We start from the raw sequence: 22,965 nt of genomic DNA, 5'->3' as shown, positions 1-22,965 counted from the left end.
TTGGACGTAAAAATGAGTGGGGAAAGTGAGTCTGCCGCTTTGCTGTTTTGGACCAATTATCGATAGTGACAGTTGACAGCTGTGCAATCTTTCGACATGGTTTTGGCGCTGACAATGACTTTTTGACAATGCTTCCTTAAATTTTGTAGATTTTTTGGTGATTTGTGTTTTTATTTTATCCAGTATTGTTTCAAATTGGTATCGGTTCATACGGAAATATTAAAAAAAAATTTGTCCATCATCCACAAGCTTCATACAGTGTCCAAAACTCTCCTTCGGTTTTTCTATTTTTTAACATGGGATGCACATCAAAACGCCTCCGTGCTTTTTTATTGCCTTCTTGAGCTTCTTCTTCCAACAACAGCGCGATTATACATAATTTTTCGTTCGATAAACGTCGAAACATTTTTGCTGACTTGTATTCTGACGCGTAGCTACGAATGCACGTGTATGCATTCATATTGCAAGTACTCGACAATACGACGTAAGCAATATTGCGCCGTATCGTCATGGTTTCTAATGTATAAGTAAGCCGATTTTGCCTTGCACTCGGCCAAATTGCTGTAAACGTGACGTGACCGCGACGTGTAGGTAGATATGAATAGAAATGTAATAAAATTACATATTTGAAACGGAGTCGTGCAGTGCTGTTAAGTATGAACAGACTATGGAGGATGAACGAATGAGACGACTGGCATGTTAATGCACGTGTTTATTATATGACAGCTAAAGACAGAGTGAGTAGCGGCTCTCCGAACCCAGCCGGGTTGGTCCCCACTCGCAGGAAGGCAACCAAACTCGACCATGTCGTTATGGAGGATGAACGAATGAGACGACTGGCATGTTAATGCACGTGTTTATTATATGACAGCTGAAGACAGAGTGAGTAGTAGCTCTCCGAACCCAGCCGAGTTGGTTCCCACTCGCAGGAAGGCAACCAAACTCGACCATGTCGTATAAGCGAGCCGCCACATCACTCCCCCCCCAGCATCAGCGATACCAAAATTACAAAGAAACAAATTTTACAAAAGAAAAAAATTATTGTTACACAAAGAGAAAAAATTATTACGTGGGGAGAAAAATATTGTTGACGTGGGTCATCCGCTGTGTACATAGGTGTACCGCCCTGAATGGTCGGTAGATTCGAGGGCGGTGACGTCGCGAGCAGGACGGTGGGTGGTCCGATGGTCGCGCCGATGCGATGCTGCGGCGGCGCCGCTCTTCCGAGGCTGATGTCGGTTGGTGGGGCGGCGGGGGCGGCAGGGGCATCGATGTGGTTGATGATACTCCGAGCTGGACTGTGAGTCGTTGTGGCTCGTGGAGGTGTTGTAGCGCTACCGCCCGTCTCGGCGTGACGACGCTCGTGGGGACGGACGGGGCCTTGATGATGATGATGATGATGATGGTGCTGAGGTGGTGTATGTCTTGTGGTGCTGGATGACCGTTCTATGTGTAGTGGATCGCGCATGACTCCACATCCAGCTGTCAAGATCGTCGTCTCATTCGCTCCCCCATTTTTTTAAAGCACCTGTCATCGACGTTGTGGCTGGACTCCAGTCGATAGGTAGGTAGGTAGGTAGCCGTGTCTGCTCGTTTATTGTCACCCGCGGGCCGCGACGCGTGTTGATGGCGATGGGGGCGCGGCGGGTAGCTTCCCCGCCTGGCTCGGCGAGGCAGGGATGAGCGGCATGTTGAAATTGATCGAGGCTGCGTGACTCGATGTCGGGGGTCACCAGTATGGAGGAACCAAACTCGACCATGTCGTATAAGCGAGCCGCCACATATCTATGGTGCCAGATGTTCCATGATCGAGATTTTAGTGACGTGCGCGAGACCGTTTTTTACGGAATCAAATGAAGAGGCCAGGCAGAGATTTTTACATCTGAATCGAATCCAAATCGGTTTCGAAAGTGGCAGTATTATAAATGGTCGTATAAGAAGCTCTTAGATAACGTTTCGTGGATGACAAGAGTGTGGCAATGGTCATGTTGCTGCGAGCTTGAGGCCGTTTGCGAGACCATCAGTTGACGGCGCGCGTCGATGATTATCGGTCGTTCGTCGTCTCTCGCATTCGCACTCGAATACGTTCTGTCAAAAGTTGGGGATCCAACCGGAAGTGGAGACGTCCTGACGAAGGATCGACTGTCACGGGAGGAGCGCGTCACCGGCGACCTGAACCGGAACCGGAGCCGGAGCCGGAGCCGGTAGCCAGTAGCCAGTAGCCAGTAGCCAGTAGCCAGAAGGCAAACGTGAAGGTTCAAATGTCGGTTCGCAGCGGACTGTTTGTGCTGAGGCGGGCCGCCTCTGCCTCCGCTTCCGCTTCCGCTTCCGCTTCCGCTTCTGCCTCTGCTTCTGTGGCGGCCGTCGCTTCCACTCCCGTCTTCTACAACATCAACTCTTCAGGTGCGTCCCATTACACTGTTTGTTTGCCTGCGCCGTCTCGCCGATGACGTCAATGGCTCGTACCACACATAACCTAAAAGTTGGCTTACGTTTCATAACTCGATACATAGACATGTTTACCGACCGCAACATAACCTCTCTTCACCAGCCGATCTCGCATTCCTTTCTGAATGACGTTCCTCGACGCTCTTCAAAAACATATTCAATTCCAAGTGTACGCATATTTCACTTTAAATAGTCTTCAAACCTTCATAGAAATATGCAAAAAATATACACAGGTAACTATCGTGGCTTATTACTGTTTGTATTGAGATCTTATATAATTGCAAAATTTTGTCTCTACGGGCATTGTTATTAAATTTACTCCGAATATATTTGTGCAATCCTTTTAAACGGTCGAAATATAATAAGTCCTTCAGACCTAGTAAATTACCATCCAAATGGGCAAAATGAAAATCTTGGAAGTATTGAAGACTCGATACATATTGGAAGTATTGAATACTCATAAATATAAATAGTTCTCACTTTAAATATCGACATAAACAAACACAATATTTTGGAGTTAACCCTTTGAATGCTGACCGACGCCGATCAGCGTTTCGCCAACAAGTCCATAAGCCTGAAAAACGCTGATAAGCATTGTATTTTGAGCATGTATGAAGTAAACAAGAATACTACCTGCCAAGTCTTTCCTGGTAGCATTGAATAAAAAAAATGCATTGAACATGAGTCGTGTAATTCGTGTCATTCATTTAATCAGTCTTTATAAACATAAACACTGGTTTACACTGGAATTTCTGAATTTATAACCATAGCAGAATTTCCCGATGAAAATTCCTTACTGTGGAGTATTTTAGATTGTAGCTTGGAATTTAGTTTGTGAGCATTAAATTTTAACAACAATGAAGAAGATGGAACTGGTTTTGGAAAAATATATTCATTAATAGACTTCTTTTGATTATTTTATATTATTGTAAGGTATATTAGAGAGTCTAAACACACCTTTACAAAATTCTAAATCCTCGGAAATTATCTAGGGTAGTGTTTGAATTAACTACAATTTTTATACCTGCTTTCTAAATAAGTCTAGTTGGAAATGTTGGCGAAATTTTCAGCGTGGCGAGTTTTCAACAGAAGAGACTTCAGCACACAAAGGGTTAATAAAATAAAAAAATTACACAATATTTTGCTTTCACATTGCACAAGTAATCAAAATATTACTTATGTCAGTTGAATTACTACATACATGTGTATCCAAATGAAATTTGTTTGCCATGTTTTTTTTTTAGAAGATATTGAAAGTTATTTATTGGTTGTAATTCAGGGTTTGTGTATCGATATTAAAATTATCATTATTGATACACATGTAACTGTTTGTTTTGATTGGTTCTGATGAAATATCTAAAATGATATCTATCTTTTTGATTTATCTCGTGAATTTTGTAATTCACACATTAAATCAATATCTCGCGCCAAAAATTCCATTGGAAAATTATACTGCTTATGCTTTTACAGACTCCATAAAATTAATATTATTCGTGTATTAAATATGACAATATTTATTTAATCGAAAAATTGTATATAATTAAGCTAATTTACAAACTTAATTGACAGTTTACATTCATCTTGTGAATATTTAGTCACCGACTTGGGCGTCATTATTTTCAGATTACTGAAAATTTACTGACATTTACTGAAAATTTTCACGTCATCAACATTAGAATTCCATAAATTTGATATACATTTTTCTTTTTATTTATGTATGTTTTTTTTATGATCTTGTTGATGTCAATAAACGGTGACCTTCGCTAGGTCACAACTCTATTAATAATTTAACAGTAGATATATACATTTGTTTGCAATTCGTATTCATAATGATATTATCAATTCAAAGATATCTACTGTCTTATCACTGGCCGTTTTATCATCTGCTGAGTGATAAAATCTACAGAGGCACTCAAAACCTTATGTTTTTTTTTAAATTGACTATTCAAAAGCAGTATTTCGTTAAAAAAATAGTTAATTTTGAATAATATACATTTGAAATTATCATTTGTAGTTTTCTAACATGTGTAATTTTGTTGGTTTTATTCGCTTTTGTGTACAATTTTAACATTAAAAATACAATCAATATTAGTTATTCATATGTCCATATGTTGATAATGAATCAGAGTGTTTGTTTGAACGCGAAAATTATGCAAATATTGTGTAGCGTTGCCGAGTAGCAACCGAATATAACCTGTATTGTAAGGTGATTGTGCTGGAAGAATACAGCTATAATAACAAAAGCGCTGATGTTGATGATATTCATTTAATGTATTATTCGTTCACAGTTAATTGTAATGAGTCGATTGGAAAAAATATTTGTAATTAAACTATGTCAGGGTGGTTCAGTCGACATGTTTTGATTAAAATTTCATATGGGAATTCAAAATTTAAATCGTTAGGCTTTTTATTTGTTGTGATTGGCGATGGCATTGAACTTATGGAAAATTACCAATGGGCTAAAATAAGCTGTTCGTGAATTGCGCTTAATGAAAATAACCCTGACACACTGATATTACTACTATGTATTTTATTATTTTTTTGTGAATCTTCCTTCTGAAAAATCTATATGTATGTATGTAGTACGGCTAGTATGGTAAGTTTATTAATTTCACGTGAAAGTGTTGCATTGGTATATTTTCCTGTTTTTAATGTGAAATTGCATTAAATTATATAATTTTCATAAATATATTACAGGTGTAGTTTATGTAATAAAAATGAAAAGTTTATTGCGTTGAATTTTTGGAGCATGTTTTTTGTTCTGTTTCACATAGTATAACCACGCAATTTAATAAACTCGTGTTTATCTGTGTCATTAAACATTGATTTTATAAAATAATTTCACTTATATTTATATGTAGTTTAAAATTATTACATTATTATTTCACTTATATTTAGCATATATAGTTTAAAAACTTTTAGATGAATTAATAGATTCAACCCACTTAAGTAATTTTTGATATGGTACATATGTATGTATATATGTACCTACATATATATATTTTTATTTTTTACTTTAGTTAAACCCATTTTTACAAGGTTTTTTACATTACAAATACAATCTAGATAATACTATCATAGAGACATCAATGGAAAAATTCGATATACTAATTTTTTACGAGAGGTACATATGGTACAGTGGCGTGTGGTGAAATTCTCTCTCTTTTTGTCGTACACCCTTACTTAATGTGCGTGAGGAGGATACAAGAGGAACAGGCTGTTCCCCTTGCATCCTCCTCACGCACATTAAGTAAGGCTGTACGACAAAAAGAGAGATAATTTCACCGCACGCCACTGATATGGTACATACGAGTATGTATAGGTCTGTTACAGAGAGTTGGCGCGAACAAATACGTATGTGTAGTGTCAGTGAATAGGTGTAGCATGCAGTCTCACTGCATTCAATAGTAAAAATATGGCAAAGTTTCAAAACGATCGGAAGAATGTACGATATCAAATCCAAATGTTGTCAGACGAACGATCGAAGGGAAGCTTAGAAGAGGCTTGTAATAAAAAGACGCTCTGTCCCTTTCGCGCGCTTCTGTGTGAGTATGAGAGCGCGCCAACTCTCAGTAACAGACTTGTAGGTGGGTGCATATTTATAATTATCGACAAATTCGAAATGTTAGTAATTCAAATTTGCGAGAAATGGGGGATAGGTTGCCAATTTGGTGGAACGGTTTCAACAATGAAATCAAATATATTGGTAAACTCTGATAGGAAACTATCGCACATATCCAAGGTCTGGCCAGCAACGTTGGGCCATGGAATGAACCAATTACCCCTCAGTTGTTACCCCTCAGAGCTATGTTACTGGTTGAATGCCATGTTGAACGTATGTACTTATGAATGTCTTTTATTGTAAAATCTTAATGAAAAAAAATCATTCACAATACGTAAGGGACCAGACTTCCTGGATTTGATTTATTTGTTCTGCATCGTCCTGGAAATTGTTCCGCATTCGGACATATAACCTTTGTCAACATGTTCGCAGGAGCACAGAGTTACTGGTTTCTCTTACTCATGCACATATGTATGTGTGTTACAGTCCAAGTGTTCATTCCGGTGCGTTCATGAACATATTAGTTTTTTCATACACGAACTATTGATTTTAGTTCAATTCCTTCAAATAAAATTTTAAACCATGTGTAGTCAAAAGCACTCACCAGGTGTTGCATGAAACTTTTATCTGTCAAACCCTTTGAGATGTCAAATCCTATGGAAACCACATTACAACGTTGCTATAATTCCCGTTTCCGATCATTTTTAAAATATTGCAAGGCTAAAAATATATATATGCACATAAATTGGACAAACGATTGAGAATACTTAAACTTATTCTTAATAGTTTGTGTATGAACAAACTAGTTCGTTTTTTCCACTGTGTTCTTTTCTGTACAGTGTACACTATACCTGGGCAGATTGAACTAGATGAAATCTTGTGTTTTCTTTTCATTGTTTCACATTAAATATGCGAATGTTTTTGAATATATTTCATATTAAGGTGGTTACGCGGCACGTGTTTTTAATCTATATTGTCGCGATCTAGGGCAAAATTCACCACCTGGAGTATTTTTGTTGATATTCTATCCTTATATTGACAGTGATCTATAACGGTAATTCTCATATTTGAAGAGGTGGAGACGTGTAGAGATGATTGAAGAATGACACGAAGATTCGCCCATCACAGCTGGAAACCACGAGCGTCTCCATGCCGTACGATTCAGTGTGTCATACCATAAATCATTCAATGATAAGAGACTTTAAGAGAATTTAATTTTAATTGCTTTTCATTACCAGCAGAATATATTAATGGTTAGCATATAATGCTTTGAACAGAGTGGTCACGGGTTCAAATCCCACTGGTATCTGCTGGCCAGACCTTGGATTTGTGACTTCTGGTCGATCGTTTCTTATCAGAGTTTGCCAATTTATTTGATTTTCATTGAAACGGTTCCAACAAATTGGCAACCTTTACCAATTTTCTTGCATTGTTTGTTGAATTGTTTAAAATGCTGAAAATTTACATATTTGACAATACATGTCTCTGTGAATATTAATTGATATGAATTTAGGTACTTTATTAATAGTATTGCTGTTTCTGGCCAGGAAGGCGCTTTGGGGTTACCTGTTAGGCTTTCCTGGTATAAATTAAAAAAATATGAAATTAAGATTACAATTTTACTGCTTTAGTACACAATTTAGCTTTGTATTTATTTACAATTATTATAAGATGCACGAAAAAAAAACACATTGGAAGCTGTCCAATCATATGTTTTGGCGCAAACTTGAATCTATAATTATATTCTTATTTTGGTTTGTTTATTTGCTTTCATTTTACGTGTATAATTGTACAATACTTAGAGTGCTTTAAAATAGCATTCATATATATATATGTACATATGTATATTAATGTTTAGATGACAAACTACTACATTTATATACATGAAATATTACGAAATAACGGCAAAAGACATAATATTTCGCCAATGTGACATCAAAACATCGACGGCTGGCTTCTTCGATATCTGGTCACCACATTAAAATTGGATTAAGTAGAACGAATATTTCGAGCCAACGTCCGCTCACTGATGCAACACCTCACTTGAATTCTTTGTTTTTTAAGAGGACAAAAATACGCCGAAAGCCATTTACTGTGCAATGTTTACCAACGAAACCTGTACAATTAGATCGAACTCCAAGGTGATGCTGGTGTTATATAACACGTGTCAGCTGTTCTCGCAACACATCATTCTTATTCAATATATTATGTGTGTCGTAGCGTGATTGCGAATAAATAATAATAAAATGAAATGATCGGAAATCGAAACGCACACACCTCTGGCTTGTTTAGATTGGATTGTGGCGACGCGTGAATATTCATGCATTACGTACACTTATGTGTGTGACGTTTGTGGCTTTTGCGTTTCAAACCACTGTTGAATTATTTGCCCATGAGCGATGCACTCTGTTGTGCATCTCGGACGACCTTGTCCCCCACACGTCTAATGCACTCGCAATGCATTAGGAAATTTCACTATTATGTATGTTGTGCAGTGTCATTGAGGTGGTGTCGTATTTGGCACACTTTGGAATGCAATTCTCTGGAACGATTGCTGTTGTAATTTTTTAAATCTAAATATACATAAACAAGTCTGGGTGTTGTGTATGTATTTATACATTCCCTTTGTCATTTTGGTCAAAGATTATAATTATGCATGTTTTTTTTTCAGGTAAATCTCATCTATTTATTATTACTTTGTTTTTTAATAGAATCAATCCAATTTTTTTTTGTGCAATGAAGCGCTTGCATTTGTTTTCAAGTTTAATTTTGAATTTAAATTTTGTTCTATTTTGGCTGTGGAGTCAGATTTGTGGAGCTGTCTTTTGATTTTTTTTTACTTGATTTTGATTTTTAAAGGCCTCTATTTAACCGATCAGTAAAAAATTCACCTTTGGTATACCTACCCAATGTTTTAATAATGGTTTGATCAGTGAATATAATAAATAGAGGTAGGATAGCCAAGGTGCCGCTCATTGTTACATTGTTGTAAATCCTTTGTAAAAAAGGTTCGGCAAACCTTTAACAATGCATTTACAACATTTGAACAATACGCGGCACCCTCTGGGTCCGGGCTTTAATAATAAATGATCAGTCGCTATGCGATCAGTTATCTTCTAATCTAATATATAATTTGGAAAGAGACTTTGTATATATGTATGTATCCTTGGTTCGTTCGTCGTCCGTAGATCGGTGACGTCATCGAACAAATGATTCGATTTATTTTTTTTTCGATTCATAGACGCCGATTCGATTTTTCGGGCGAAGCCCTAAACGGCAATTGCTCATGGGGGCGCGGAGGGGCGAAGCCCTAAACGGCAATAGCTCATGGGGGCGCAGAGGGGTGAAGCCCTAAACGGCAATAGCTCATGGGGGCGCAGAGGGGCGAAGCCCTAAACGGCAATAGCTCATGGGGGCGCAGAGGGGCGAAGCCCTAAACGGCAATAGCTCATGGGGGCGCAGAGGGGCGAAGCCCTAAACGGCAATAGCTCATGGGGGCGCAGAGGGGTGAAGCCCTAAACGGCAATAGCTCATGGGGGCGCAGAGGGGTGAAGCCCTAAACGGCAATAGCTAAGGGGGGCGCAGAGGGGCGAAGTTTTTTTTTTAATAAAATGTTTACTATTAGATTAGTCATGTTTAAGCGGTTTATACTATACATTCTGAGCGAAGCCGGGTAATACAGCTAGTTAAATACAATGATAAGTAATTAAACCAAAATGATCAGTATATATAACGAAATGATAAGATTTTAAAATAAAGGATCAATTACACTGTTCGACACGAAAAATGGTTCTGAGACGAGATATGACTTTTCTTATAGATCTATGCCCAGTGAACACGAATCTGGTAATAGAAAATGTTGATTGGCTCGAGTTTCGGAGATATATGTGTTTTTTTTTAAATCGCGCGATTTTTCTATATCTTGGTGTTGTTCGGTCGATGTCTCAAAATCTGTCAATTTCCTGTTCAAAATGAATATTGGAATCTATAGTCGGGTATTTTATCTTTTATTTGTAGTACTTTTCAGCTTTCAAATGTCTCTTAGTAGTCGTCCAAATCAAATCAAAAGTCAAAAGTACGTATTTTCATTTGGGATTTTTTCCCACTGTTAATACTATTTTATATTGAGTATTTTATATTGAAACATGTTTATTTGGATAGTGTTCTGGCCACACTATTTTTTGTTTTCGTTTAAAAGGGTTAATTGAAAGTGTGCTGAATTTTAAATCGGTAAAATTGCGAGCTAAAAACTCGAAACGATAGATGAATTAGAGTCAATGTTGCCATATCGGATCGTTTTCGGTAGTGTACTCGCCACCCTCCCGCGTGCGTTTCTTTGTTTACGCCGGACCACGCGTTGATAAAATCTGACATTCACTGGTGTTTTGATTTCTCGCTTTTCTCCTGCACTTCGAATTCGTTTTTAAACTGGCTTTCTTTCAGTTGCTGACGCTACTGGCTTCCTGATTTTTGTTTTTCCCTTGGACTGACTTTTTCTCGGATATGTGTTTGACCCGGCTTTAATAACTTGAACATCGTTCATAAACAAATATTGTCCCCCTCTCCGTTTTCAACCCCCTTGGTCCTCGCCCCTCGCTACAGGTTCATTTCAGTCTCACTGTCTCAGTTCTCGTGTGTCTGTTAAATTAATAAATACCGACCCTAACAACACTAGTATATAATTGCGCTATTCTGTGTGTCTGCAATAACGCTCGCCAATCAAGAAAAAACCTTTATATATACTGCTTGCTATATTTTCTCTGAAAAAAATCTCACGAGCATTTAGCGCCATTTATTAAAAATTAATTTAATTAATTAATTTTTATATTGTTTATATGTAGATGGGTAGTTTTTACTTATATCATAATACACCTTGAAATTTTCAATGGGTCAGAAACCACCTGTTGAAACATCAACGGGCACAACATTAGTAGTACAGTATACTCTCGATTATCCGTGCTTGAAAAATAATAATAATTTTTTAAAAATTAATTTAATTTTTTTCTTATATGATTATGAGACGCACCGATTGATTGCGACCGCAAACACGCGTGTTATTGGAAACAAATGATGTCACACAGACATGTTTTTCGTTTCCTTTTTAAATGTCTTTTATTATTGCGTTAATTATTTCAGTCGCTTTTGATCAGCGAAGAAGTAACGAGTGCGTGTATTCAGAGCAGACTTTTTCGTAACATACGTATTTTTATTTATTTTAAATCATTTTCAATTGCTGATGAATTCTGCATCGAATTTCGAGAATATTTGCAAAGACAATTTGCAACCCGATAAAATCTATAATGCAGATGAAACAGGCCTGTACCGGAAGTGCTTGCCGACAAAAACGCTAGCTTCAATGAGAGAAAAGTCCGCTCCTGGACATAAATCTTCCATGAAAGGATAACTGTCATGTGTTGCGGAAACGCATCAGGAATTCATGAAATGAAAATTTTGGTGATTGGGAAAGCAAAGAAACCTCGATCTTTTAAGGGAGCTGAAATGAAAAATCTTCCTGTCGATTATTATAGTCAGAAAGGGGCATAAATGGACGGGGAAATTTTTGACGATTGGTTCAAAAAGAAATGGGTTCCAGAGGTTCAAGATTTTTTACAAAATAAGGGATTGCCACAGAAAGCAGTATTGTTATTAAATAATGCCCCTTCTCATCCGAACGAAAGCATATTGGAAACAAACGATAGACTTATGGTTAAAAAAAATTTGCCCCCTTATGTGACATCTTTGATTCAGCCCATGGACCAAGGTGTTATATCATCAATGAAACTTCTTTATCGTCAAAAACTCTTGTTGAGGAATATGACAACCTGATCAATTTCTGGAAAAAATTACGACATTGGATGCTATACACGGAATAACACAATCTTGGTCAAAAGTAAAGCCAGTAAGTAACACTTGTATGATCATGGAGTAAGATTCTTCCTGTCATGGAAACAGATTTATTGGATTATGAAGAGAATGAAGCAAATGATATATCTGAAAATATGTGGATTATTGGAAAATTTAAATATTTTAAAAATGTGAATAAGGAAAACGTCGAGGAGTGGCTCAATCATGATTTAAGTGATCCAGATTTTAAACGCATGGATGATGCAGATATCGTTTCTTTTGTTTCTCAAGAGAAAGAAAATGAGAATGACACTACAAGTAGAGAAGATACCAGTGGTTATATTCGTCATAAAACAGTGCAACACTAGTACTAACTACTAACGGCCACTTATCTGCTTAACTATGAGCGTTTTTCTTAATAAACACCGAGTATTAAAATTATGAATCAAAAATTTGTGTAGTAAATATGATATTATCATATATTCGAAACCAAGTCAAAATTTGATGATTCGGACTATCCGTGTTTTTCAATTATCCGTGCCCTTCCTCCCAAGCATTAGCCCGGATAATCGAGAGTACTGCATTATATTATTCTCATGAAAAATTGCCCAAAACCCTATTTACAATTCTTATAAATGCTCAGAATACATTTAATACATAGTATTAACTAAAGACTCTAAAGTCGACGATCTAAAGCAGATTGTGTTTAGGTAATCTGTGTTTATACCTGAAGAGTACAGACATTTTGTTGTAATCACTAATCACTGAGACTTCACAAGTGTGTTGGTATGGTTATTGTTTTTACTTAATAATATTTGTGAATATTGAATTATTAACGAATATGTAGTGTTCATGAGAGTGACTCCCCAAAACCCAATTTATGCAGATCTGAGACACAATGTTTCTATTTTATGTCTTTTCAGTCAAATTGGGTAGAGGGCCGATATTTTATATTAAACTTATGCCGATTGCGTAAATTTTCATAAATAATTAAATATTAAATATCAACAGAAATAAGTTGAACTAAGAGTTAATGATTTACAACATGCCCCAAAAACATTCGAAAATTAGCTAATTTGTTGCATTGGTTGGTGAAATTATGACTGTATTTACATTTGTATCTGGATATGGCCTTACTAATGGAGGAAAAATGAAAAATACTGAAAAATGGGAAAAAAATGAATTTGACATTTTTAAAACTGGAGTTGGACTCAAATCAAATCAGCTGATTTTTGCCTCACTTTTTATTACGAATTGGACATGAAGAGATGAATTAAGTTATGATGGCAGGTATTTGAACGAATGAATATTGTTTTTAAATCAAAAACAGTAGCATAGCTCATATAATGCTAGCAACTACTGAGAGGTCCCGTGTTCGATTCTTGGTTTGACCTCAATTGAACAGAATCATACGGTTCATCATTCGAACATGAGAAGGGAGTCAATTTTTCGAGCGTCGGGCCCCATCTGTGTTATTTTGTATCTATAAATTCGAAGTATTTTTGCATGGTAGATTAATTTAAAATAAAAATGTCGCAAAACTCGTATATATGCATATCGTAAAAAAGTGTAGACAAGAGAAGTGCTCGAATCTTACCCAAGTGATTGAAAATGATGCAAGGAAGGCCACAAGTGAGACAGGTGGCCGAAGTAAGAAATGTGTCGGTGAGGTCTTCATATCCAGCATTGGATGGCAAATGATGGTGCACATTAAAATTTTCGATTTAAAGATTTGTTATATTCGTATGCCTTTCCCTGAAAAGTACACCCAGTTATTTTATTTGTTTACCATACACAAAATTCTGGTTAATCGAGGTTGAATTTTACAGTTTTTGTGCAATTTTAAAGCTTTTGATTGAATGGCGATTCAAATTTCACAAGGTCTTGTCGATTGGTTAATTATGGCAATTAACATTGGTCATTGAATTAATCGCATAACAGCGAAGGCTAAAAACTGATTTACTGTTATGTCGGTTACAACACTTTTTTATTTTGCAAAATAATAAAAAAAACTGTACTATGTATTATATAATAAGCTAAAAAACCTGAAATTGTAAGTTTGTATGAAATTGAGTATGAAATAATATTGTATTGTTTCATCGTATAAGGAATACGTTTATTTATTGGTTAGAAAATTTTAAACACAAGTTCTACATTGATTAATTATTGCGTTCAATTATAATCGTTCTGATGTAAATTTGTTGTTATATGCAGCTGCTTGATTAATTAATTGTCTAAACAAAAATTAGGATACTAAGATCTTTGACCTCTAGTGATTAAAAATCGTACGAAACGAGTTCTTTGAATAACATTGCTAATGGTTGGAATTATTCGACTATAACACATACATACATATACATACATATTTTGGTAGTTACCAAATTCTGCTTTGATGTCATCGTTAATCGTTGAGGCTTTCACTTTTATTTATGCTCCCATTTATTATGGCATCGAAACAATATACATGTCTCTGTAATTTGGAACAACTTGCGTACATATATGATTGTTATGTACGTAATAGGTCGCTGTCATTGGCTCTATCCTAGTGCCTACTCACTGGGAGAACTAGGTTATTGTCAGTGGTGAAATAAAAAATCGAATAAATTGATCAGAGATTCCTTCTTTTCAAACAGAGTGGCTAAAGTTTGGAATAGTCTTCCCAACAATGGAGTAAATTCTGAAAACCTTAATATTTTTAAGAGCAAGCTAGAAGTCTTTCTCAAACTTGAAGATTTTTGTAATTCTTATTTTCCAATATCTTTTCTATATTTTTTGTTTTCTTTTAGTTATTATGTTACTGTCCCATATATTTTTATTTTCTTTTATCTTTTGTTATTTTCTCTTATTTCGTATTTTTTTCATGTTTATTTTTTTATTTTATCTTGTAGTTATGAATATTTTTGTTTTTATTTTATTATTTATATTAAGCCAAACCCCATGGGTCTATCGGCTTTGCCACCTTCCCCATGTATTATTAAATAAATAAATAATATTTAATTTTTGTATACCAAATATTGTGAGCAGACTCTCGTTCTAACATTTGGTGACCACAACCGAAAAGTAATCGAAACCGAAACCGAAAAGTATATTCAAAATTTAAAAGACGTTTTTATAAAATTTATAGGCTTTTTTTTATCTAAAAACATCTAAAACTTCGAAAAAAAAACATTATTTGAACTATTAAACATACGCACTTGGGGATAGATAAAATAAGGGAACTCAGCTTAAATAAATAGTCATCTCTAAATTCACATGACAAAGGTGGTTGATGTAATGGTGAGAATAAAGAAATTTATATGGCAATGGGTGGGTAACGTAGCTAGAAGAACGGACGATAGATGGACGAAAAAAGTGCTTGAATCGTACTTGAGAGAATGTAAAAGGGTGCAAGGAAGGCCACTGGGGAAATAGATAAGTGTTGCCCAAAAGAGAGACGAACGAAAGCGTGTTGGAAAGGCCTTCATCCAGCAGTGGTTGGCGAATGGCTGTGAATAATGATGATGATTATTCTTCTATATTTTTTTTTTGCTTAGCTATACTGACGACTTGAAGCAATTCTGCAATGTCACTATGGCAAAATTGTAAATAAAATAAATATGAAAGATTCATCTTGACTAGAACTTGAGCTAGTTTTAGGCTTGCCACGATGCTCTGTATGTTTTTTTTAAGCATTTTGCTAGTTTTGAATTCTCACCTTTTTATATATCTTTTGAGAATGTTTTTGATAATTTATATTTGCCAGATCACAGACTATGTACATATAGTTGAAATGAGCATGAAGATAAATTCTTAGAAGTAGCTCGATTCCTAAATAGTAACTGGAAAAGCAGTCGCCAACATTTAATTAAACTAGGATCATAAATGTATTGGAGTTTGGATCGCGTTCGTCAAAAATGGTTGCCGAACTATAGTTATAAACGAATGCTTTGGGGTCGGCTGAATATAATGGTCTCGACCGTGTTTTAATTTCGCCCAAGAGAATGTTCATACATTTTTACAGTGCATGCGTGCACCTCGAATTGTGTTGCAATTGATCTTGCCAATTGCGTAAATTTTTCGCCCAATCTCTTTTTGTCCTCAAAATTTGCTTCGGGTATTGTCCGTATTTTTGCACCGAACAACGGGCACATCTTCCTCATTATTTTATTGTTGTCACTCTGTGTCTATTCGGCTTAGACACATCGACGACGCTGGCTTGTATACTATGAGTTGGCAGAGATAGTGCTGTGCAAATTTGCTGTAAACGGTTGCCAAATCAACTGTTGCACTCCTCATCCACTCTCCCATCGGTGGGTTGCCACAATATTGGTTACCTCACCATTTCGCAAACCTGATTCTCTTTGTATGAATCCTCAGGAACGGGTTGTGCGATATATTACTTTGACTATGACCTCGATGAGTGATACCTTGACATACTTCATCTGTAGTTGTATGAAATGCTCTGCATGCCAAATGCTACAGTTTTATGTTTGTAATCAACGTTTTGTCAATCTGTTTGACGAGTGAAAGCTAAGGCTCGAAGTTACGTGTGGATTTATATATACATTTTTTAGCTATTTGAATTTTATAGTAAAAATTATAACTGATATTATTAAGAATCGTTTGTGGCCTCGATGAAGGTTAATTTATTATCATTATGGCTTTAATACTGCTGTTTAGACTTGGATATTTGTGACTCAAAGTCGATCGTTTCTTATCAGAGTTTGTCAATTTATCTGATCTTCATTGTGAAACGGTTCCTCAAATTGGCAAAAATCATCCTACCTGCTGTCACAAATTTGATTTATGTACAATATGTAAAAATTTACATATCTACAAGTCTAAATCCATAGATGTCTCAATGAATGAATGAATGAATTAATTGGTAATTTCGTGATCTTCGAAATACAGTAATTCATGTAATAAAAATGCTGTAATTAATTGTCTAGGAAGGCGCATTGGGGTCTACCTGTCTCTCCTGGTATATGAATATCTATGTAAAAAATAAAAATATAAATAAAATATACACTAGCACAGCTCAGATTATATATATACGTTCCGTAATGTGTGAGTGACGTACTGAAACAGCACCGACATGTTCTATTCATATTATACAGCAGTACAAGTATTCATATGCCATGTGCATATGAATATTTTCGAAAACGTCATATTTTGACAATATTGAATTGACAAGCAATATTGCGCCGTATCGTCGCGCTCTGTAATATGTTGTAAGCCGATTTTGCGTTGCACTCGTCCAAAACAATTATGAACGTGCCGAGAACGAGTGGTGCTGTATGGTATGAGTAGAAGTGGTCTTTTTCGTGCAGTGCTGTTGACGTGCATAACATAAATACACCTCGATGTGACTCTTCAATTCTAACCGGTAGCAACATATAATTGTGCTGTCAATTGGTGTTCACGCTACTAATATACATACATACATATATAGTTTGCTTTTTACTTTGTTATAAAGATTCATTCAATTTCAATTGTTATCTACATAGATTCATTTAACTCGGTAGGTTTATTTTTGGACTATTTTTGTAGAACTCAACTGTTCATAAGAATGATCTTTGTACTTTTAAAAATCCATAATTCACTCGTATATGTTTGCGATTGTTGACAACGTCTTTATGTTCAAAGCAGGATGCTCAGAATGATCAAAAAGTAAATTAAACGACATCGAATCCCGTGCCTGACTTTGACCTGTTAATATTCACAGAGAGTACGCATTCTAAAATGTGTCAACCAGTTCAATGACTGCTTGAATTTATACAAAATTTTATCGGCTAAAGAAATACATACATATATTCATTCAGTTCATATCAGCCTTTATAATAATTGAATGTTTTAAAACCAATGTCTGCAAAGGCTTTGTTTTCTAGAAAATGCGTATATGCTTCACACTCACACAATAAGCATAATAATTTCTAGGATTTCGCATGGTATGTTTTTTTTTTTGGCGATCATACCTTGACATAGGACTGCTTACGTCATCGATCTCCGTAAAGTGATTAAATTGAGAGTGACAGCTGTTCGTTCACCTTCAATTGTAAAACTGGATTTTACTGACGTGTCTCAGTGCGTTGTAAAATAAAGAACTGTGTCACAGCCGTATTATTATATTATACATGTATAATAATTAACGATCGCATTATGCGGTGCATATATGTATTATTACAAATAGCAAAAAGTTTATCACAAACAAACATGACTTATCTATCAGGATAACCCTCTTAGTGTTATCTTTCCGAAGACCTTATCGCTGTGTTAAAATTAATTTAAATTATATTTTATTAGTGTATTATTCAATGCTTTTTTGTATTGTTTTATAATAATGTATGTATGTAGTTGCAATGTGGTCATTGTGTCTTTGAACTACTTTTTTTACATACCTCTTCTTACTTCGCCTTATTTTTAATTTTATGCCGACGCCTCCGATGATTCGCACGTTATAGACGTTACATAATGCATACATGATGGTGTATAATATTTTTTTGCGATCTCATTGCGAAATTAAAATGATTTTTAATTTAAAAAATGTAAATTGAATTTCACAATGATTTTAATTTGTGTTTCAGGATGTATGCTGTTGGCTTGTGATGCATGGGCTCCAATTACAAAAAGATGTAGTTCAAATTCTTTGACTAATTCGCCGATTGCCTGTAAAGGCAACGATTTTGTTCCAACATCTTCGACAACTCCACCATCTGACGATTCACCCAGTGCATCTTCATCAGGTAAACTATTAAATTATTTCATAAAAAATTATGGGTTTGTCCAATTGTGATTATAATATACTTACAAAATAGATGTTAGTTCCCCTCTGAGTGACACCTATAGTATTAAACTTGTACATACATAGATTTTAAATTTGAAATCATATTCAAATAGTGGTAACAAATAGTACGGATAGATAAGATGGTTTTTGGCAATTTTTGATGAGGAATCATTTCAACAATGAAATCAGATAGATTGTTAAACACTGATAGGAAACGATCGACTTGGAGTCACAAATATCCAAGTCTGAAAAGCAGCACTACAGAAATACTCGAAATAAATTCTTTTCAATCGAGGTCAACCCAGGGCTCGAACTCGGGAACCCCTCAGTGGATCTATACTGCTGGCTTTATATCGATGCCAAATATATCAAGAATGCAATTCATTTCATAGTTATATTTAATTTGTATCAAACTTTCGTAATTTAGAAGCTTGATTTTATTGGTTTCAGGATCTTCTCCGACGAGCTCAGGTGGTTCAGGTAGTTCAGCAGGTACCGGCAGCGGAGGTGGGAAGAAGTCTTCGACACTCTCATGCCCGAAATGTGGAGATCCTTGCACACACGTTGAAACGTTTGTTAGCTCCACTCGTTTTGTCAAATGTGACAAATGTCATCATTTCTTTGTAGTTCTCAGCGAGGTCGACACTAAGAAAAGCTTAAAAGAAAACACTGAAAATAAAAATGGTTTCTTCAGGTATGTATACTGCAATATGAATATGAGAAATTTGGTAAGTTTGTCTACAAAGATGTTGAATTATTTATTGCAGAAAACCGCCACCACCTCCAAAGAAAATATTTGAATATCTCAATAAGCATGTAGTAGGACAAGAGTACGCTAAGAAGGTTTTGTCTGTAGCTGTATACAATCACTATAAGAGAATATATAATAATATTCCACCACCCGTTCCGCAACAAGCCCATCCTGATAATGGACACAACTCGTTCACCCACAGAGGTGAGGAAGCGTGGAGTAATAAATTTTGTGATTAGGCAAAAAAAAACAACAACAAGCTTTAATTTGGCAATCCACTGCATGGTTTTTTGTCGTGGAATTAAAATTTTCATGTTATTTGAAATTAAGTTTATTTTAAAGATTTGTTGCACATCACCGGGATCGGTCATGCGACGATCAGTAGCGGAAATTCTCTCGGTGGTTCTTCTGCTCAATCGGGACAGACGCAGACTGGACCGCATGCTGGTTCGGATATTCTTGATAGAGCTAGCCATGACCTGAGACTCGAAAAAAGTAATATTCTTCTTCTGGGACCGACAGGCTGTGGTGAGTTCACTATATATTCTGTTTTGACGGAAACATTCAATGTTTGTATCGATAGTTCAGTTTTGAATCTCGATTAAATCTATTATAATGTAACTGAACTGTCAATTGAACATTGCTAGTATTTATTATGAATTGAAAATATATAGCGAATGGTAAAATATTGATTACGTGTTATTTTTAGGAAAAACCCTACTTGCTCAAACTATTGCTCAGTGTTTAGATGTGCCATTTGCTATATGTGATTGCACGACATTAACACAAGCTGGTTATGTAGGTGAAGATATTGAATCTGTAATTGCTAAGCTGTTACAAGACGCTAATTACAAGTAAACCAATGATTATTTTTGTCACGTTATTTAGTAAGTGAAATTTTGTATAAACAGGAATATCCAGCTTGTTTTGTGTGGATTGAAAAGAATATATTAGAAAAGTTGTCTATTTGTTCGCAAAATGATGCAAGATTAGACAATTCATTTTTTAATTCAATATTTGTTTTCACTGTTCAAATATATATTTAATACAATAGAAAGTGTCGACTCTTGTGTATATAGTCAGTAACGTATTTGTCTATTTTTCCAGTGTCGAAAGAGCTCAAATGGGCATTGTATTCTTGGACGAAGTAGATAAAATTGGGGCTGTACCTGGTATCCATCAGCTTAGAGATGTCGGAGGTAAGTGTATACATATGTATATAAATTGTTTTTTTTTTATCCATTTTGCCCTCCGATATAATGCTTTAATAAATCGACAGGTGAAGGAGTACAACAAGGTATGCTCAAGATGCTTGAAGGCACTGTTGTCAACGTGCCAGAGCGCAATTCACCAAGAAAGCTACGCGGAGAAACAGTACAGGTTGACACTACCAACATTTTATTTGTTGCTAGTGGTGCATTCAACGGCCTTGATCGTCTCATTTCCCGACGAAGCAATGAAAAGGTATTTCATATTAAACAATTATTATGTATCTATAAAGCCAGTTTCAAGGGAAAATTCTAAATTCATTGTATTTTTTTCAGTATCTAGGTTTTGGTGCTCCTACGATGGGTTCTCCGGGTAGAAGAGCGGCTTCGCAGCAAGCTTTGGCTGAACAGAATGCAGCGGCATCGGCAGAAGAGGAAAATAGAGAGCGAGATGCTTTTCTAAGGCTTGTTCAAGCAAGAGATCTTATTGATTTCGGAATGATACCAGTAAGATATAAGTTTGACACGAGTTTATTTGTAATAAAAGAAGATTTTAAAATGTATATTTTTGATTTTAGGAATTCGTTGGTCGTTTTCCGGTATTAGTTCCGTTCCATAGTTTAAACCAAGATCTATTAGTTAGAATTTTAACAGAACCGAAAAATGCTTTGGTAAATTTTTACATTATATTTAATTTGTTGAGGTATTTTGTAATAATAATTAATGTGAATATAATTTGGGTATTTTATTAGATTCCTCAGTACCAAATGCTATTTTCTATGGATCGGTGTGCTTTAAGCTTCAGTCCAGATGCTCTCCAAGCCATCTCTCGGCTAGCTATGGAGCGAAAGACTGGTGCTAGGGGACTGCGTGCAATAATGGTAATTTATTTGTTCATTGATTTTATCTTATAGTTTTGTATAATATGATAAATATATTTTTATTTCTTTAACAGGAAAGTATACTCTTAGAATCCATGTTTGAAATACCTGGTTCTGACGTACTGTCGGTGCACATAAATGAAGACTGTGTAGTTGGTTCACGTAGTGCTGAGTACGTACGTGGAGCTGCCAGTGAGACAACTCCAGTGCAGAACGAAGAGCCATGGCCTGGGGTACGCGTACAAAACTAACATTCATCCACAGCTTCATTCAGATGAGGCAGATTTTCCCGTAAATGAATTTTACGCTGAATTTACCGTTTCTCCAATGTACGTATTGTGGCGCATCTTTCTCATTAAAAAATAATATTTGCAATCATGCAAAATAATTATTGTGATTTCCAAATTTAAAATTGTATAGTTATTACCTTAATGCCATTTTATTATATTAACAAGAGACGAATAGAAAAAAAAAAAAATAAGAGTACTCTGATAATATATGCGTACGTAGTGGATTGCTTGTATAGCTTAGCGGTTATATTTTGTATCATTATTTAATTTTTTAATCTATGTAATAGATTAATCTGTAAGTAAGTATCAAATTGAAATTGAGATTTTGCATGATTGAAATAATGCAATAATGTGAATAGAGTGAAAGTTAAGTTGTCTTGGGATTATATTTTCGATAATAGAAATCAAAATGTACAATGAATTTAAAGAAGACTTTTATTGAAATCGCGAAATAATTTTACGGTTTATTTCGAATTTAAGATCAATATGTATGAATCATTTTGTATTGTTACCATATTGATTTCATTATTCTGGTAGAATTATAAAAATTAGCGGAGAAACTTACTTTACTTTATTCCAAATATTTAAGACTGTTGTCATAGTTTTTGAAACATATTAAAAAATTGTAAATATGAAAAAAATTTGAAAAACATTATTAATTCGTTATATGCTGGTTCTGCGTAAAATCAAGTTGAATTAAATCAGTGTATGATGTGAAAAAATAATAAATGAGTTTTATTTATAATTATGTTTTTTTTTGCATTTTATTAGGTTCTTTTTCTTTATACAATTGGAATTTGTAAATCGAATTCATTCTCAAAACGATAGTTTTATGGGAAATAGTACATACATACATACATGTTTCATGTGTATATTCTGCTTTGTAAATTGCTGCATATTAGGTTGTTTGGATTTTGATCATAGTTACTTTATTCAAATTTTATTCGATTAAATAAATCTGTTAAATAATGGACTATATTACTATAATAATAAATACTAAGACGATCCTATGGTTCTGTAACGTTATACTTTTGAATATTTATTTCTGTATAATAATCTATTTATAATGTAATAGAAAAATCCACATGGTTTCTTTTAAACTTATTTTTAATTTTTGAGTGTTGAATCCTTGTAAAATTGTAAATTTTATGTTCCTATGTTTCAAGAGAAGATAAAATAAATATACTTTATTTTATAAAATGCTTTTTTTTTTTTATA

At 35.1% G+C, this 22,965-nt stretch overlaps 1 protein-coding gene across 3 annotated transcripts; it reads left to right on the top strand.

Annotated features, from left to right (window-relative positions):
- The first annotated feature begins 1,947 nt into the window (after positions 1-1,947).
- ClpX (Caseinolytic protease chaperone subunit) lies at positions 1,948-22,943 on the top strand. Of its 3 annotated transcripts, none has more exons than XM_077429667.1 (12): positions 1,948-2,403; positions 18,418-18,576; positions 19,068-19,311; positions 19,385-19,587; positions 19,711-19,896; positions 20,078-20,222; positions 20,476-20,567; positions 20,648-20,832; positions 20,913-21,083; positions 21,155-21,247; positions 21,329-21,457; positions 21,532-22,943. In XM_077429667.1, exons 1-12 carry the CDS (start codon positions 2,262-2,264, stop codon positions 21,706-21,708), a joined length of 1,926 nt encoding a protein of 641 aa, XP_077285793.1. In that variant the 5' UTR covers positions 1,948-2,261; the 3' UTR covers positions 21,709-22,943. The 3 variants fall into 3 exon arrangements, with proteins under 3 accessions (XP_077285793.1, XP_077285794.1, XP_077285792.1); XM_077429668.1 differs by having other exon boundaries at positions 1,954-2,403; positions 19,385-19,572; XM_077429666.1 differs by having other exon boundaries at positions 2,023-2,403; positions 19,699-19,896.
- Positions 22,944-22,965: the final 22 nt, after the last annotated feature.

This window comes from Arctopsyche grandis, chromosome 4 (genome assembly GCF_051622035.1).
Source record: "Arctopsyche grandis isolate Sample6627 chromosome 4, ASM5162203v2, whole genome shotgun sequence".
NCBI lineage: Eukaryota > Metazoa > Arthropoda > Insecta > Trichoptera > Hydropsychidae > Arctopsyche > Arctopsyche grandis.
This window is presented reverse-complemented; position numbering and strand designations above follow the sequence as displayed.